The 19,713-nt window shown below is 38.6% G+C and overlaps 1 protein-coding gene across 1 annotated transcript; it reads right to left on the bottom strand.

Moving 5' to 3' along the window:
• Positions 1-2,755: 2,755 nt before the first annotated feature.
• Positions 2,756-18,987, bottom strand: ppm1db (protein phosphatase, Mg2+/Mn2+ dependent, 1Db). Its single transcript, XM_056252968.1, has 6 exons — positions 18,342-18,987; positions 16,569-16,797; positions 16,348-16,472; positions 15,121-15,302; positions 14,560-14,784; positions 2,756-3,180 (listed from the first exon to the last, which is right to left on the bottom strand). The coding sequence occupies exons 1-6, from the start codon at positions 18,817-18,819 to the stop codon at positions 2,806-2,808; spliced, it is 1,614 nt and encodes a 537-aa protein (XP_056108943.1). The 5' UTR covers positions 18,820-18,987; the 3' UTR covers positions 2,756-2,805.
• Positions 18,988-19,713: the final 726 nt, after the last annotated feature.

The following is a 19,713-nucleotide window of genomic DNA, read 5'->3' as shown; positions in this document are numbered from 1 at the left end:
TTCCCTTGTCAGTTTAGCACCATTATGGAGGGTGTGGGTTTAGCTGCTGTCAGGTGTGTGTCACTATCACTCATGCTCTGAGATTAGCCTTCTAGAAAATGTCAAGTAAAACTATTCAGCGGTGAACGGACGCTCACATTACTTGACTTTCGGCCTAGTCTGCTAGTATTGACCGCCACCCAGCGGTTGAAAAACACAGTGACATTAAAGCACGGCCACACCAGTTTTTTTTTGCACACACACAAAAATACTTAAAAGATACATTTATAAGTAGGCCTAAACTTAAAAATTGTCAATAAACAATATTTGCAACGGTCTCATATTGGGTTTGCTTTTAAACGTTTCTCTACCTACCTATTTGACTAGTATTGTGACTTGGTTAAGTCCATGGAATCATGTGACTAGATGCTTCTCAAGAAATCTAACACGGAAAATAGCGATACTTAAACACAAACTGAGTGTCTTTATTGCAATTCCAGGGGGGGATCAAACCCTGAACAAGGCGGCATCCAATACACTAATATTCAAAACCATTTCAGAGAGAGATGCAGCAGTTCAATATGATATCTATGATATAACGACCACGGATTTCAGAAAAGCACAATAAAAGAGAATAACCTCAATTAAACCCAACATCCGCTATTGCTCAGGCCATAACAGGCTTTTACAAATGCGAAATGTTCACCGTTTTCAACAGGGAATAAAAAATAAATAAAAAATTCACAATCAAAATCTGTCAAATTTTTAAATGAAGAATCTCATTAAAACAATATTATTTCTCTCATATATATATATATATATATATATATATATATATATATGACTCTTTTTTGGGGGGGTAACACCTTTGGTATAAGGTTTCTTTTGCTAACTATATTAGGTAACATGAACAATACGTCATGTTACAGCATTTATTAATCTTAATATATGGTAATTTCAACATTTACTTCCACATTTTTAAAATCCAAAGCTGTATTTGTTACATTTGATTTGCTAATGCACTATGAACTAACATGAACAAACAACGATCAATTGGATTTTTCTAATGTTAACAAAGACTAATAAATGCATTATATATATATATCTCTCGTTGTTAGATCATGTTAGCAAATTGCATTAATTAATGTTAACAAATGAGACCTTATTGTGAAGTATTACCGTTTTTTTTAAATAATGTAGGCCCCTTGCAGATGTTTTTGAAATATGCAACCACAATATAACTGGATTTTTGTGTTCGTTTTTAATAAATTCCCTATGCATTTAAAGGAGCTGTATGTAAGAAATGTATTTCAATTAATCATAAAATGGCCCTTATGTGTCTCTAGACATTAATAAATCATGTTCATTTCAAATACTTAAATCACTGACAACAATAGTACGGCCACGATATTGTCATTTAAAAAGTGAAGTTGCAGCCCTCAACTGATGTTGATGTTGTCATCTTGTGTTTTGGCCTGAAGCCCCACCCTCCACCTATCTACCAATCACGAAGTCAGTAGTGTTTCGGCATCCGGGTTGCCAGCTCTGCTCTAGTTGAAAGCTCCTTGTAGCAGCCTACTTTCCTGCTGGATCCAGCAGCCTATCTGGCAACCTCGAGTCAGGGGGGAGGGGGAGGGGATACACTGCTCTACAGTAATTTGAAAGTGATTGCAGTACCAGTTTTGGCCACAATCTTACATACAGCTCCTTTAAACCCATCAAACTGTAACTGTCCTTCAGGCAACACCACATGAAGTACTCAAACCAAAACTGTCACTTTAGCAAATAGTGGAAGTTCATAAACAACACTATGAAAATGTTTCTTCTTATCCACTGACAGTTTACTGGAAAATCTCTTTCGAAAGACAAAGTCTCAAACATTTCAAAAAAACATCTCGCTAAAAATGTGCTGTACACTCTTGGCAAACACCTCGGTCTCAACATCAGCTTCACAACCACACATCACATTAGCTCTGGAACTGGTGTTGGAAGATGTTATCTGCTTTTCATTAACAGACATTATTGATATTAAATAACTTACAATATCGAAATACATACGAAAATGTAGATTCCATTATACAACAGTCAAAAAATTAAACACGCCCCAAGAAAAAGCCAGTTTCTAAGGATATAACAGAACATGCAATCCACACCCTTTACAAAGGTTTTATCAAAATAATAATAATAATAATAAAACAATTGCTCTGTAATCCAATGATCAGAAATACATCTTAATTTCAACTCATGCAGTAACTCAAAATTAGAAAGACAGGGTAATGCTAACAAATACATCGAATACTGGTGTGAACATTTAATGCACAAAGTATATCGGCATGGACAAATGTGCACAGGGATTGTGGGGCAAGAAAATTGGTTATTTTGAAAAAAAATATAGCAAATATAAAAATATTATATATTGTATGTCTACAATTATTTGGTCATTTTCAGAAAATCTGTACAAGCAATTCATGAAATGTAAAAGATGGATTTGCTGTTTAATTTTAAAGGGTAAAAGATTAAAAACATCCTTTAAAAGAATTTTCCTTAGAGACTGATCTGAATTCTAATTTTTTTTTTTCATATAAAATGACTATAAATCCAAACACTAAAAGGGAGATTTATTTTTTACCCTCACATCATTAAAAGGAGGGAAAAAAACAATAATAAAAAGACAAAAAAACATACATTACAAATAAAAACTGTGGCACAGTCAAAACAATAGCAGTTATTTATTCCTGTGCCTATGCAGAATATCAGAGACCAGGATGTAGGTTGAACATCCATCTTCGCTCATCCGTGTAAGTGTGTGCAGTCTGACGGAGGAGTTTAGCAGACGCAGAGGGTTGCTTTACGGTGCTGCAGTATTGTGACGCTGGGCGTCCGTTTGGGACTCTTGCCGGTGTTGCGTTTGGGTACGGAGCGTTCCCCAGTCCTCCGGCGGGAGCTGCTCGGGGTGAGAGGGCTGCGCCTGGGCCTCTTCCCCACCGGACTTGACACATCCGGTGAGGACAGGGGCATCTCTGGGGTCCAGTTGCCCTCAAAGGGGCACACAGTCAAGGAAGCTTTGTCCATGAGCTCAATGCAAGGGAGGTTTTCCTCAAACGGGGGTTCTGCGCTGAGACTCACTCCTGACAGACCGTTCCTTCTCTCCAGCGCCGGCAAAGACTCGCTGCTGGCTGAGGACAGGTCTGGATCCGGGGTCTGTAGAGGGTCAAAGATTTAGTCATTTTGTGTTTTACCCATTTCTAAACCTAGAATTAGCATTTTATTATTTACAAATTACACATTTTGGGAAGCTACTTTTAAGGCTACTTTTGCCAAGCTAGTAGTAAAAGTAGGTAAAGTCCTTTTGTGAAAGTTGACAGCTCCACAACAAGTTAAAGGGATAGTTCACCCAAAAATTCAAATTCTATCATTTACTCACCCTCAAGTTGTTCCAAACCTGTATGAATTTCTTTCTTCTGCTGAACACACACACACAAAAAAAGATATTTTGAAGAATGTTGGTAACCCAGCAGTTCATGGACCACATTGACCTCCATAGATATATATTTTTTCCCAAATTATATAGGTCAATGGGGCCCATCAACTGTTTGGTTACCGACATTCTTCAAATGATCTTCTTTTGTGTTCAGCAGAAAAAGAAATCCATACATTAACAAACTACAATTCATCTATTTATGAGGATTATTTATATTATAATATAACAGATTTTTTAAACTTATTTTTTAAAACAGAGCAGCATTTATCTGGCATAAAAACAATAAAGTCTTCAATTAGAGAATAAATCAAATTAAGAGTAATATTGTGAAAATATTATGTTATAATATTATGAACTATTACTCCAGTGTCACATGATCCTTCAGAAATCACTAATATGCTGATTTGGTGCTCAAGAAACATTTATTATTATTACCAACATTGAAAACGGCTGCTGGTGTCTGGTTATACATCTTGTTTGCAGCAGGTCATAACAGCAAAATGGTGTTCTACTAAGTACTAAAGATGCTTGCCATGAAGGGGTCGAATAATTTTGAGACTGCAGAAGTCATTAAAAGTTGCATTTTCAGTTGAATTTGGGGAAACCACTTGAAACATTTGTTGTGTTGAGCTATTTCAATTACTGTACATTTTGCAAATAAACCTGATTTGCAATGGGGGTTGAATAATTTCGATTACAACTGTATGTAACATACATTGCCTTAATCAAAATATTGTATTTACCTTCTTTAGAAACATTTCCAGTAAACACTGCTAATATGATTAGTAGTGAAAAGGGTAGACAAGTACATTTTAAAGCATCTGTGTGAAAACAAACCTGGAAAGAGACGTGAGGATTTGGGGAGAAAAACTAGAGCTTCTTAGTGCATTCCAGTAAATTATTTATGGGATATATCAGATTAAATCGGGAGAACAGACCACAAATGTGGAGTGTATTTTGTATTTTTTCATACTGTTACAGGGAAAAACAAAAAGGCGAAAAAAGAAAAGAATCAGGAGGAAAAGTGCAGCGACTAAAAAGAGCTCTTGCTATAGATATTCTTGTTATACCATATCACATTAAAATGGCGTGTTAACTTTATTCTCCTAACCCCTAAAAATAGAACATGAAGGAAATTTTACAGGTCATTAAGTCAAACTGATGGATAAGGATTATTTGTAGCACAACCTTATGATTTGAAATGATTTTTTTTTTTTCAGTCTTTTTCCCCAAACCAGAAGTGCCCCCATAATCTAAAATGCAATAGTTAAATATCCAATAAATAAAATCTCTAATATCCAACTTTATCCTAATGAGCTCATGCATGCTCATTTGCCCTTTTTTTTTGCAACGTTTTTGGTTAACGTTAATACTTTAAACATTGTTAAATGTAATATTTATCATTGTATTAAAGATGAAGTCTTAATTAATATTAATTTTACATATTGTACCGTACATCATGTTTTGATGCACAGAAATCGTGCAGCATTTGAAACCATTTGGTGTTCAATTTATTTAGACAAAACAGTACAGAATTGTAATATCAGTTATACCATGACAATAATGATCAGTTTATCAGTATTGGCCAGCATTTTAATATCTGTAAATAAAAAGTAAAAAAAAAAAAGTTTCTAAAAGAAATTCCAGAGGAATGTACCAGAAATGGAAAAGATTCAAACTGCAAACAAATGGCAACAACTCTTAAAGACAAAATACAAATAATGTGAGTCTAAAGTCTGGTCTTCATCACTACTTTACAACAGGGGAAACGCATCACGGCTGCTCTTTTGCATTCTCTTGCCCTGTTCTGTATTTTTCATTTCCCCTCTATCAAAATCATAACAGCACCAGAAGAGCAAACAGGAAAAACGATCAAAGCGGCCTCCCTAAACCTCAAATCCACTCCACTTAAAAGGATTAAAAACACAAACATCTGTCCACTCTCCAGCTCTCTGAGCCAAAGCAAAACAGCCAAGAGCAGCTGGAGGAGCTGTGCTTCAAACACACTGGGGCCAAACAAACACGGAGACATGGCTTCCATCGGAACTGCTCTGACAATGGAGGCCTCGATTGGGAAAAGCAGGCAGGACTGATGAGCAGCGAGTTAGCCACGCTTTGGCTCCATGCCCACCAAAAGAGACTCTAACATGAGCAGGAACTCTGTAAAAAGTCTTATCTGAAAACTTATGATTAGCTGTGAGTCTGGACAGTGTACAGAAATCTCTTGAAGTTCAAGGGTATCATGAACTCCTGTTTTTCTCTGCTTGAAGTTGCAGACAACTGTTGCGAAAAGCACTGGTACTTTGGTACCAAGTCGATACTGGAATTGTTCGATTGTGACAATACCAGACTCAAGATACAGATAGTATTGACTAGGGCTGACTTCTAATAGTCGAGGATTCGACGATTCGATTCGGAGAGGTCTGATTCGACTGTGAACCTCATAGTCGAATAGTAGGGAAGTGTTATGTTACGTAACCAATAGGGGTGTGACGGTTATTATATAACTGTGAGACCGACGGTTATAGTTGAACACAGTCATTAGAACTCTATAACCGCCAAAACCGTGCTATTCAAATATTTTTTACAAACATTTTTTATCATAGAGAATGTTTAAATACTAATGTCATCTTACGAGGGAAACGGAGGCGGAGTTAGTGGTGCTTCAGAGGCTATACTGCTGGAGATGATTCGGGAGAGGTCTGTGCACCTTTACCGATCAGAGCGCGCGCTGACACGGAGTAGGCTAAAGCCTTGTTTATACCTATGGTTTATACTCGACGCGTCCGCACGAGCGCGAAGGTGCGCACGGCAAAAAATGACGCGTTGGGTGCGCAAGACCGGCAAGACCCCATTTCGCTTAAGGCCAATTTATACTTCTGCGTCGGGTGCGCGCAGTAGGTACGGCGTAGCATACGCACAGACGCGTACCATACGCCGTACCCTTCGCCGTAACCTGACGCGCACCTCCTCAAAAATGTAACTACACGTCGCGACGACGCGGACCGCAAGATCTGTGATTGGTCGGCTTGGTAGCATCGCGTTTCCTCCTATGCATTTCCGGCGTGTTCTTCTGCACCGCCCGCCATTTTTAAATTCTAAGTACAGCGAAACTGTTAAAAAAAACTAAAAATTTACCTTTTCCACCTCGATAAGCTCCAACTCCAACATGATCTGCTCTCTTTCAGTCGCCATTGCTTGTAGTAACCTAAACTCAAAACAGCCGCGAGGAATCTTCTTCTTCTTGCCGCGAGGAATCTTAACACAGTGGAACATTAAAACCCTCCGCCGCCAACTAGCGTTTCGGCGCTGTACTGCAGAGCAACGCAGACCTAAACGCAGAAGTATAAATGCTCATGACGGCGTCGCCTACGTGCGTAGCCCACGCCGTACACTACGGCGTACACTCGACGCAGAAGTATAAATTGGCCTTTAGCTGTGTGCACAGCTTTTTTTGTAACAGCGCGCGCGACGCCGCATCCGAGGATGAACGACTTCAAGCCGAATCTGCCCGAGCATGTAGGCTACGTCTCACCGCACCGGCTCGCAGTTTGCGCGTCTAAATTGCAAAGTTCATTGCAAAGTTTTTTTGTTAAGGTTTTGTTTACTGTGTGTGATTTATTTAAAACAAAGCACGTTCATTGCAACGTTTTTTTTGTTGTTGTTAAGGATTCATTTAATGGAAAGCACATTCACCTCTAGTTGTCTTGCTGTTCATTTTAAATAAACGTAGAGCGAGTTGTCCTATAACAGACGAACAGTTATTCAACCGAACGTCTAGCTGCTATCTAAAAAAAAAAAAAAAAAAAAAAAAAAAAAAGGTTCGACTATCAGTCGACTACGGCAAAATCTAACGAATCAGATTCGACTATGAAAATCCTTAGTCGAAAACAGCCCTAGTATTGACTAGTGCCCACTGTTGCACTCTAAAAAGCATCAAAAATGTCTATTTTTGGCAGCATTGAGCATTATAGCCAATCACAGGCCCTGTTTACACCTGGTATTAAGTTGTTAGTGTCTTGTACGGGGTCTAAAATGTTGAGCTTGTCCACTTTCAACCACTTCCAGAGGAAGTCAAAAACCCATTCGACCGGATTGCTTTCGTAGTGTAAACGCTCATGTGATTGAATGTGTTCGAAATAGGGGTGTAACGGTACACAAAAATCACGGTTCGGTACGTACCTCGGTTTTAAAGTCACGGTTCGGTACGTTTTCGATACAGCAAAAAGTAAGAAATGCCAGAGAAATTTCCTATTTGTTAAAAGAAAAAATATTAATTAAATAAGTTGAGTTTTCCTACATCTTGAAACTTTCAGGTTTATAAATGGGTGTCATCTTTGAAGGATGAACAAATAATGTTTTGGTCATCACATTAAAAATAACATTTAAATATATGAAAAGTTCAGATACAAAAGCCATTTGAAATTTTCTTTATTTTTATCAAGCTTGTATATTTAAGTTCAGTAATTTCACTTAAATGGCAATGAAGATTACCTATTAATTGTCATTTGAGTGAAATTACTGAAATATACAAGCTTCATAAAAATGATCATTCTAGAAGAAAATTTAAAATGGCACTTAGAGGCTTTTGCATCTGAACTCTTCATATATTTATTTATATAATATTTGAGTTTTGAAGTGCTGGAAAAAGATGTGTGAAGTACTTGAAAGCATTTCACTATTCCAGCCAAACTGGTTACAGTTATGGTGAATGTTGCTGGTCTGTGGACGTAAAGTAGGCTATTAATAACTTAGTTCATTCACGGCACAATATTTCTCCTGGTGTCCACGTCAGCGCTGTTTGATCTAATAGAGATCTACGGTTAATAACGGAGAAATGTGAATGCTTCTCACTAGATCTCGCAGCGATGTTATTACTTCAGTGGCGAATTCAAATGTTTTCTTTACTGGATCTTAGCGCTGTGTAGTGACAGTGTCGCTTGATCGAGATTGGCTCGCGCTGCACAGATGCTGGTCCGAACTACGAACTGATAAACGATCCGTGAAGCACATGAGTAGCGCAGTTTCGTTCCGCTTTCTTTACGCTTGCCATTTGATGTTGCGCAACGTTGTGGTGGTCGCGCCAGCGCGAATTTTGTCGGTAGGAAAAATGGTCCAAGGAATCGTTCGGTTTGTATGCGTACCGAACCGGAAGCCTCGAACCGAAACGGTTCAATACGAATACATGTACCGTTACACCCCTAGTTCAAAAAGCAGCAAAATACCGCCTACTGACCTAATGTGTAAACATAATGGGAAGCGCACTAGCAAGACAGGATTTAAACTTTGTCGACTGGAGAATCAAGTTTGGTTTGAAGACGAAAAATGTACCGTTCAGTGTGGTCTTGCAGCTATCAGAGCAGAAACGAAAGCTGATGCTCTCCGTATGTTTTTCTGTCGTCTCTGGGCGCGTTCATATGTAAATTGCACAAGCTTATTTTGTCCATTAGATCGAAAGATCTGAAAAAAACATACATTTACCCGCCCACAGACGTGGTTAAAAGTGGACAAAAGAGATGGATTCAAACACCAGGTGTAATCGGGTATGCGTCTCCCTCGTCTACGCCTATCCGATCAACCAAAAAGTATCTTAACACCAGGTGTAAACAGGGTCACAGAAATGTCTGCTAAGATGCAATGGCTAATCAGAGGCATTTAAGTTCAGAATCCACTCAATTCCAGTGCAAAGAGTACAGCTCAGGAACTGAATTATGCATGCTTGCGAATCCTATTATTATATCCAACAAAGTGTAGAGACAATGTAAGTAAGAGATTAATTGTGAGGCGTGGGCAGCCTCTTTGATTATAACATGAATTCGAATTCGCAAGTGCAGAACTGGGAGCTTGAGCTGAAATTAAGTGATTGACGGCTTCAATGATTATAAAGGGGCCACTCTTTTTTTGCTTTCTGCATAATTTGAATAATTTAGACAGAAATGTATATCATTTTAATAAACGTTTCGTGCTGCTGAGATGGCCACATAAACATTGCAAAATGGGTTTAAATTTAAATGTAGAAATAAAATGATCTCTATAAATTATTGATATAGTGATAACCATAGAAATTGATGGGACAAAAAAAATCTAACAAAATAGATCTTTGCTAATAAGTCCTGGCTGAATATGTTTAGTAGCTTTAATAAGCTTAAAACACTCTTTGCTCTATTACTTGGGGTTTTTATCCTCATTTTATTACTGACATTTTACTGAAGTTTTTTTTTAAAGCAATGATTACTTCATTTAATCAATATTAAAACATTTTTGAAAGATGCATGCAATCTATTATTTACTTATAGTTGATGTTAGCATAAATTGTTAATTTAATTTATTCATTTTAAATAACTATTTTATTTTACTATTTGTAAAATAGTCAAAGTGAGTGTATTCAAATAGTTTTTGCTATAGTATCGAAATTAGTACAAAGCACTGAATACAAATAGACATTTTACTGGTATTGGTAATGGCTACTGAACTTTTGGTAACTGCGAAAACGGGAGTAAAACTAATTATTATCTTTAAATTAAAGGCAGTTGGACTCGACAGTGATCCTTACAACTCGCCAGAGAACCTGTGGTTCACATGACATTGACATGTGGTCAGGAATCAGGTTTTCTGACATATGTGACCCTGGACCACAAAAGCAGTCTTATGTGTCCATTTTTTAAAATTGAGATTTATAAATCACATGAAAGCTGGATAAATAAGCTTTCCATTGATGTATGGTTTGTTAGGATAGGACAATATTTGGCCGAGATACAACTATTTGAAAACGGGAATCTGAGGGTGCAAAAAAATCTAAATATTGAGAAAATCGCCTTTAAAGGTTTCCATTTCTGTTGGCGATTGTGCTGCATCCACTTATTTTTTATATATATTTAAGGTAGGAAATTTACTAAATATCTTCCTGGATCATGATCTTTACTTAATATCCTAATGATTTTTGGCATAAACGAAAAATCGATTTTTTTTACCCATGCAGTGTTTTGTTGGCTATTGCCACAAATATACCCTTGCAACTTAAGACTGGTTTTGTGGTCCAGGGTCACATGTCTGCAAAGCCTGAGAACGCTTTATCTGCTAGACAACATTCTAAAAACAATATAGGTAGATCTAAATCCGCATGATCACATCATCATATCATTGTTATATATCAGGGGTGTCCAGTCCAGCTCCTAAAGGGCCACTGTCCTGCAGAGTTTAGCTCCAACCCCAATTAAACGCACCTGAAACAGCTAAACAAGGTCTCACAAGGCATACTAGAAACTTCCAGACAGGTTTGTTGAGGCAAGTTGGAGCAAAACTCTAAAGGACTGGCCCTCCAGGAGCAGGTAAGGACAATATATATTGTCATATCGCCCAGCCCTAAAACTTGTTAAAGCACTACAGCATTATAGACATAACATTATGATTTTCTGTAAAACTGCTTGGAAACTATGTGTATCGTGAAGAGCTATGCAAATAAATTTGACTTGACAATTGGTCACACTTCACGCTTGGATATTCTGGTTGTTTCAATACATATTATGTAGAAACATTTTAAAGTTATCTGAAAAACCGTCAGCTATAACCGTCAGGCAGACGATACAGAGTTCTGCGGTGTAAACGATCTATTTAATGGCCCCCTGAAATCAAAATTTAAGTTTTTTAGCTCTTAGTATGAATATGTTAGCCTTAAATAAATAAATATGTAAATAAATCAATATGTTAGCTTGCCAGCAGCCATATCACCCTGTAGCCCAAGACTGGTTGCCCACTGAAGCTAAGCAGGGCTGAGCCTGGTTAGTACCTGGATGGGAGACCTTCTGAGAAAACCAGGTTGCTGCTGGAAGAGGTGTTAGTGAGGCCAGCAGGGGGCGCTCACCCTGTGGTCTGTGTGGGTCCTAACGCCCCAGTATAGTAATGGGGACACTGTACTGTCAAAGAGCACCGTCCTTCGGATGAGACGTTAAACCGAGGCCCTGACTCTGTGGTCACAAAAAATCCCAGGATGTCTTTCGAAAGAGTAGGGGTGTAACCCCGGCATCCTGGCCAAATTTGCCCAGTGGCCTCTGTCCATCATGGCCTCCTAATCATCCCCATATATATATATACCAATTGGCTTCATCACTATGTCTCCTCTCCACCAGTAAGGCGTTCTGGTGCAATATGGCTGCCGTCGCATCATCCAGGTGGATGCTGCACATTGGTGGTGGTTAAGGAGACCCCCCCTTCTATGTAAAGCGCTTTGAGTGCCTCAGCTTCAGCTTCTCATCACATCTTCTGTCTAATCAAATGCTCCAGAATCTAAAGCGTTACCACCGCTAGCCTAGCTTAGCACAAAGACTGGATGTAAACTTGGGCGGAGTGATAACCGCAGCACCTGAGACGAGCCGTGGTGAGGAGCAGAGAGCGCGTCTCAGGTGCTGCGGTTATCACTCCGCCCAAGTAGCAGTGCTTCGCCTTCAGAGAATATAGTTCCCAGTATTTATACGGTTAAAATATGTCTGTGTCTCATGTGACTTTGTTTTTTGTACACTCTGTGACTATACAAATCACAACATGTAAATAGGAAAATGTTTGCGTTATTTTGTCACTTATTTGGATTAGTATGCTAGCTGCAACCATTTACATCCAGTCTTTGTGCTAAGCTAGGCTAGCGGTGGGTGCGTCAAACAGACTTATAGCACGCACGGAGATGAAAAAGGTATGTATGGACTTATCTAACTCTGGGGGATAAGGTGAATAGGCTAAAGTCCAAAAAAGTCGGAGTGTTCCTTTAAGATCAATTTAAGATCTATCTATCTATCATTCTCTCTCTAAATATATATATATATATATATATTAGGGGTGACCCCGAATAGTCGAAGATTCGATGCTTCGATAGGAGGAGCCTGATTCGACTACCAATCTCATGGTCGAATCTTCGCAGATGTGTTATTAAACGAGGATTATGCCATTTTGGCTATATGAGTGTGCTCAATGTCTGATTTCACATAGAACTACTGGTTTTCTGTCAATACGTTAATATACAGCCTATTATGATAATGCTGTCAATAAAAATGTGCAAAGAAAGAAGCTTTTAATAAATATTTTTTAACGTGCGTGCAGCGTGAATAAATCCAAACACCCCGGGCCGTGACAGATTTAAGTTTCACTTTCGATCCGTGACCGACAGAGGAGCGTCGTGTCGGCAGGGATTTAAATCTTTAAAAATGTCTGGGATAAGAAAATCTAAAGATGCACACCATCAGAAAGGATATTCTCCAAGGCTGGATTAAGCATCAGGAAAACCATGATCGCACTTCTGCCGGCCAACCTTAACAGGTTGGTTTTCCTCGGGACGTTCCAAAACGCTTAACGTGAAAAAAGCTTTTAAAACGCTTAAATGGCACTTTAGCGTGCTTAATGTATGTACACAGTAGGCTACACACCTTAAGAAACAATTCCATGTGCAGATAAGCAGATGAACCCAGAATATGAACGCAACGCGTTTCTCCTATAGAAAGTCACGTAAAGCTTTTTCTTTAACGCGTTTCTATGGGAGGAAAATGCTTAACGTAATAAAACGCGTTGCGTTCATATTCTGGGCTCATCTGCTTTTCTGTAGGCTATATAGTAGGCTATGCTTTATTAATAAGGTGTGTACAGAATAGAATTTGATCTTTTAATATAACAGTTTTAGGACAAAGCCGTTAAGCGTTTTTCACGTTAAGCGTTTTAGAATGTATTTTATCCGCGCACACAATTTGAAAAGACTCAAACGGACACAGGCCGAGTGAAAGACTGGATTTTGTTTTCTCGATCAGGTATGGGTAGGGTACAAGTGATTTCAAAACATTTCAGCCGGTTCTAATTTGATTTTTGGATACTGTGAACATGTTGAGCTAAAAAGACTGCCGCTCCAGTTTAGCGTTTATTGTTGTTTCTGCAGTTAAAAAGACAAAGTTGACAATCCTGGCCATACTTTCGTTATTTTAATAATTTCTTTATTTTTATTTTATTAATTGATCACTCAGGGTGATCTAATTTAACTATTTGTGACTTGTGTTTTGAATATTTGTTCCCCTGCACTTTAGGCATTTTGCACACATTTGTTCTGCTTCTTGTGACTTGATTCTGACTTATTTCGTTTTGTATTTTTATTTATTATAAATGTAGGCCTATATTGTGTTCTTAATTGTTGATTATTTTTCAGTGCATCGATGTTGCGCTGTAGGCCTACTTAGCTCGTACAGGCAATTCAGCCGATTTAATTTGATTTGCATGTGAAATGCAAATCCTATCTGCAGTGTGGCCTTTCTGCAGTTATTTATGTTATTTCTTAGTTTTATTGATCCAAAATGTTTTTATACATTTTCTTCTATATCTTTATGTGATGTTCTGTACATCGCGGCTTTAAAATGTTAAAGCCCCGCCCCCTCCCCAACACCACACACATGATTCGACTATTAGTCGACTATAGGCAGGACTTGACGAATCTGATTCGACTATGAAAATCCTTAGTCGGGGACACCCCTAATATATATATATATATATATAGACATCTGCTTTGTAAGGAAACAATTGGTTTGTCTAACATTATCTAACCATCCCCCTCTGTAGAACACAAGGCTAAATAAACACTGACAAATACTTTACAGTTACAATATAAGATGGTAAATATGAGTTGTCAATATAATATATGACATAGGGTATGATTTTACCCCCAAACTCAATATATTAGAGACAAAATTGTAAATGCAAATCTACGTTTCACTGGCTGGATTCTGGTTGTTTCCAGTTGTTTCTCTTTTCTGTAGCTTTCAGCAGTCAGTAAAAAAATAGCTCCGTTTTTTTTTTTAACTATTTGTACAGTCAATCGCACAGATCTTCTCCATTTTAGATTTGTGTGTTATTCGCGGCATTCACGCTGAACACAAACACTCAGTCTTTTTGCCACTCAGTGGGTGTAACTTTTGTGACTCCCACCTACTGTGACATCATAGCATACCGTCTATGGCAGGGTGTCATTTCTGCGCTACTGGTGGCACCAAATGCAAACTGAATTTTAGGATTTTGTTTCCTGAAAACACCCTCAGACTGCCATTGCTTCTCAAAGTGTGGTTTTAAGCATCTTTTACCTTAATGAGTGGTGTGTTGGAGCGGGACCCTATAGCTGGGTCACAGTGCGGGCCCTCTGCTAGGCTGAGAATGACCTCGTCTCTATGCATAGGAAGGTGGGGTTTGCCAGGCTCAGGAAGGGCGATAACTATAACGCTGGTATTGTCTGCACGGAGCATCCGTTGGCGCCATCGCATCAACGCATGGCAGCCCAACCGACGTGCAACCGACATCCCGAAGGGTGCCTGTAGGGCGTAAAACACACTCTTAAGGCCAGTTCACACCAAGAATGATAACTGGAAAAATAACTACATTAGCTCAAGCTCTTTAAAGCAGGACAGATTCTGATTGGCTGTCAATATTTTTATCTTTCATCAGCTGAGAAACATCGTTCTGAAAGTCATTCCAACTATATTGTTTCTCTGTGCCGTTATCGTTATAGTGTGGACTCTGCTATTCTTTTAGATTTCGAACTATATTTTTATAGTTACCATCCTTGGTGTGAACGGGCCTTTAGAAATGAACACAAATAGAGAAGTTAGAATATTACAACATATGGTTAGAAACTTTTTTTTTCGTACCACAGCTTCATCATGGCTCTGGCACACAGTCACCGCCTCCTGCGGCGGCACCATATTCCAAAGGCCGTCACTGCCAACGATGATGTAACGATGCCGTCTTGGGTCAAGGGTCACCACATTGGTGTCAGGCTCGGGAGACACCACAAACTCTCCACTGTAGAAGTCATAACTCCATAGATCACCTGCACGGAAACGTTTACAACATTACTTGCATACAGTCGCATTTGTCAATAAATATATCCTGGAAATTCTAGAAAAGCTTCAGGAAAAATCTCTATATTTTGATATTAGGACCATCAGCCCGAAAAACAAGTCTTTCAATTCCATCTTAGCTTTAAGTTCTTTAAGCTAGCCTAACTCACTCAAAAACAAAAATTCTATCATCATTTACTCACCCTCATGTGCCTACAGTATAGAAGCTTTTGCACCGGGTAGTTCTAGGAACTCAGTTCAAGGAACTAGCCACCAGGGTGGTTCCCCGAGAACTAATGGGTCCACTAGGAACATTTTCATGGTTGCATGGTCGCCAGTAGGAACAGTAGGAATTTTGACGGCGCGGCGGCGTCAAATTTTGACCAGCCAGAGCCAGAGCAAACAAACTGCTCGCATTCTCCGTGTTCATTAGTTTACGATCTATTTTACGAGCCCATTGAACAATGCATAAACATCCTGAGCACATCCAAAGTTTATACACTGTAAAAAACATTTTTTAAAGTTGTAAATAAAACAGATTAGTGAAGTAGGCTATGATTTACAAGAAAATACTATTTCAGTCTTATAACTCCAATTATAATTGTTAATTTACTGGCAATTGTGAAAAATGTTTCTATATAAATTATGTTTTTAGGCCAGGGTATGTGAATAAAAGCCTAAATTAAATCAGTTCATCATTTAAAGAGATCGTGTCTCTTCAGAAGACTTGCATTTAAACCACTCGAATCATATGAAGTGTCAAAGCTTCATTTTGTAGATGGACGAAAGTCTTATGTGGTTGAACAACGTGAGGGTGATCCTGCCAGAACTGATGACCGAATATTCATTTTTGGGTGAACTACTGTATCCCTGATGATGAATCGTGAATAGGCACTGAATTTGACTGTAATGGATTTTTACAGGTTTGCACAATCCTTCTAAACACCATTTAAAGCAGTGGCTTTTGAAGTCAGTACAAACCACATATTACTTAATTACAATCTCACTCTGATATATTAAATATTAAGCATTTACCCAGAGCTCTGGCAACAGCGAGGAAGGGGATCTGATCGATCGGGGTGCTCCTTCTGACCGGGCCGTTGTGAGTTAGCCTAGGCCTCTTCCACACCACACGGTTCACACCAGATTTCTTCACCACACTACACTCACACGCAATAAGAGGAAATGACTGCATGAATCCAAGAGATTAATTCTTATGATGACTAAAAAATAAATATTAAAAATCAAGCTCTCACCTTCCTCCCAGTCCCTCAATTCTCTGCTTCTCTTTTGGGAGCTCAGGCTTGTGGTCTTGTGTGACCTCCACAGCTTTGATGACTTTATCAGAGGGATCTTCCCTCACACCCAGCACGACAGACGAGTCCCCGACATGGGCCACAAACATGCGGTCCCCTCTGATGACCACCACACTGGCTGTAGTGCCTGAAGTACTGGGGAGGCCAGTTAACGTTTTTGGCCATTCCGCTGAAGAACAGACACAGGGTTAAACACAACTGCATCAAGACATTGATTACAAGGCCATTTCTCCACAGCTGAATAAAATCCAGTTCTGTAAGTCATAATGAGATACTTTCAAATAATAATGAATTAACATCTCATAAATCTTTTATCTTCATTGTTGTGTAATTATATTATAGATTTAGATTATACAAGAATGAAAACAACAGTTTCGCAAAACGTGCCATGTTTGCTGTGTTCTTGCATTTACACGGCTTTGACCAACAGATGTCGCTAGCCTGCCATCACGCGGACCTAGTCTGTGGCTTTGCACATGCGCACATTAGGATACATTTATAAACAAGTGTTGTGTTTTTTTTTTATTCAACACCGAGTCATTATTACTATGATATGTTAAGTCATTATTGGCTGAGGAAGTTCTGTTGACCAGAGGGTTGCGTATTAAAACTATTAGCCTAAGTAATTAAAGTTCGAGTCGTGTGCCGTGCGAGACTTTTTCCTTTTTTTTTTTTTTTGCAAGGTAGATATTTCTACATTTTAAAGTCATCATTATTATGAGAGTTTCTCATTATAATGAGATACTAGCCTAAGTCATTGTTTTGAGAAAGTATTTCATGAGGTTTAACATCTACTCTCGTGTAATGGATATCATAATAATGTGAAACTAAGTCATTATTACGAGAAAGCTTCTTATTATTATGAGATTCAAAGTCATTATTATAAGAAACTCATTACGAAAAACCCATTTTTACAAGAAACCTCATTATTATGAAAAAATATCATTATCAGATGTTAAGTCGTTATTAGAATATTTCTTATTACGAGGTATTACACGATATTAAGCCATTTTAACGAGAAAGGTTCTCTTCTCATAAGATGTTAATATTAATTCATTAATTTTATTTTTATTCTAAATAAATATTATAACATTAACTTTATTGAGAGCATTTCTCATTATTATGAAATACTAAGTAGACAGTTATGGGACAGTTTTTCAATATATAATAATAGGAAGTCATTATTATGAGTAATATTCTCGCTATAATGAGATACTAAATAATAATTATGAGAAAGTTTATATTTATTATGCCAACATAATAATATTTTACGGCTTCCGTAGTATAATGCATTTGCTTCATCGCTCTAAAAGTGTGTAAAGGTCTGCAACAGTTTTTAGATAGACCTGCTTATTAACCTGTCAATTTCCGCGCATGCGCACTACGACCCATCCGTTCGATTTGATTTTTTTTTTCGTGTTTTCTGCAGTAAGTATATATCGTGGCGCCCAATTTCAAAAAGTGTATTATTGCGACAGCTGAATAGCAGCCCCAGTATTTATATTCATCTGTCTAAGAATAATTTTAACACGTATGTGATTTCAGGCGTTACAAATTGCCTGGAGGTCTCAAATTACACTGATCACCATAACCTTATAATCGAAGCTACTCACAACGTAGTTAACGTTAGACATTTAAAAAAAATCAATAAAAAAAAAAAAGTACTATCGTCAGGAAATTAATGTCTTGGGAAATAGTCATGAATGTACTTACGAAGCTTTTTCCACATTGCATGATGACATGCGACGAAGCCCTTACGAATTGCGGCACAAACTTTCCGGTAATCCTTAGACCAAAAGCCCCGCTGCTTCTTGAGAAAATCCCAGAGGTGATCTCGAGCGAACAACGCGGCTTCTCGCCCTCCGTGGCCGTCAAACACGGCGAAGAACGCGACCGATCTCCTGCTGTCCGCTGCCGCCGGTTGAGTCCCGGGCTCCTCTGTCCCGTCGATCTCATCGGTCGACAGGGTGTTTCTCCACGTTACCATGACGGGTAAAGGCTTGTTTGTGCATTCCGGCGGGTCGCTTTCAGAGACGGGCTCTTGGTCCAGCTTTGGATCAGTGTGTCCGGCCTCTCGCAGCTCATCGTCGCTGGGTTCCAGCTCCACGATCACCTCAGTTAAATCCTCCATGTATTTCCTTCCTCCTTGTTCGGAGAAGACGCTCACTCGCAGCGATAGGTCTAAATTCATGGCCAGTCGGTCAGCCCTTGCTGATAGTTCAACCTAAAGACTGCACAAACGTGGTTAAAAGATTATGGTTAACCTCAAAAACATTTATTAATCTGAGCTCGTCTTTTGTTTATTTTCTAAGCTGCCAGTCTTCCTTCCTTCACAGACACATAGTAACGCAGGCTGAAGTGTCATTAGCGCCATCTGTTGGACAGGAGGATTGTGTACGATGCAGGGAAACATGGCAAGCCGTTTTAAGATTTAAACCTTAAAGGGGTCATATAATGCCATTTTTGTACAAGCTAATATGATTCTTTAGGGTCTAAATTAAAAGTTTGTAATATACTTTAATTAAAAATTCTCATTAGTATTGTAAGAAAACACTTATTTTACCTGGTCAAAAACAGCTCTGTTTTCAGCACGCCGTTTCAGTGCATATGCCTTTAAATGATCATGAGCTGCGCTCACTCCACCCCTCTGTTCTGTGCAAACACCGTTTGTAACACAATAACAAAATAACCATAACGCGTTGTTCAGTATAAACGTGGAATTATGAATTATATTGAGAACGTCATACATAGAAAACATGCCGTAATGTACCCTGACTGAGTGTAAACCTTAGACGCATTCATTGTGAAGCGTGCAGCTAGCGATTTGCAAAGATTAATATATTAATATAAAGTTTAATAAAACGTTTCACTCACTTCCGTTCTTCTGGAGGTTCAGCAGGAACACGAATATCTGGTACCGATCCTTTTTAGCAAAGCTTCTTAGCAAATCCAGCTTTATACTGACCCTCGTTTATGAAGCAGTCTGGTGTGTGAAATGATTCGCGCAAACATGAAAGCATTGACGTTGCTCGTGTGGAATATTCCCTTCGAAAACAAAACTCAGCCACTGCGTCTTCAGCGGTTC

This window comes from Rhinichthys klamathensis, unplaced genomic scaffold (genome assembly GCF_029890125.1).
Source record: "Rhinichthys klamathensis goyatoka isolate OS25496 unplaced genomic scaffold, OSU_Roscu_1.1 h1tg000099l_1, whole genome shotgun sequence".
Lineage (NCBI taxonomy): Eukaryota > Metazoa > Chordata > Actinopteri > Cypriniformes > Leuciscidae > Rhinichthys > Rhinichthys klamathensis.
Note: the sequence above shows the minus strand (reverse complement) of the source record. Positions and strands in the feature narration are given on the sequence as shown.

What these genes read in the sequence shown, in the direction of transcription:
- ppm1db (XM_056252968.1), bottom strand. Translation starts at nt 18,819, where the DNA reads ATGAATTTAGACCTATCGCTGCGAGTGAGCGTCTTCTCCGAACAAGGA. An exon ending in ATTGAGGGACTGGGAGGAAG is followed by an intron (nt 16,473 to 16,568) that starts GTGAGAGCTTGA and finishes GTGTGAGTGTAG; the next exon opens with TGTGGTGAAGAAATCTGGTG. An exon ending in CCAACACACCACTCATTAAG is followed by an intron (nt 3,181 to 14,559) that starts GTAAAAGATGCT and finishes GACCCTCTACAG; the next exon opens with ACCCCGGATCCAGACCTGTC.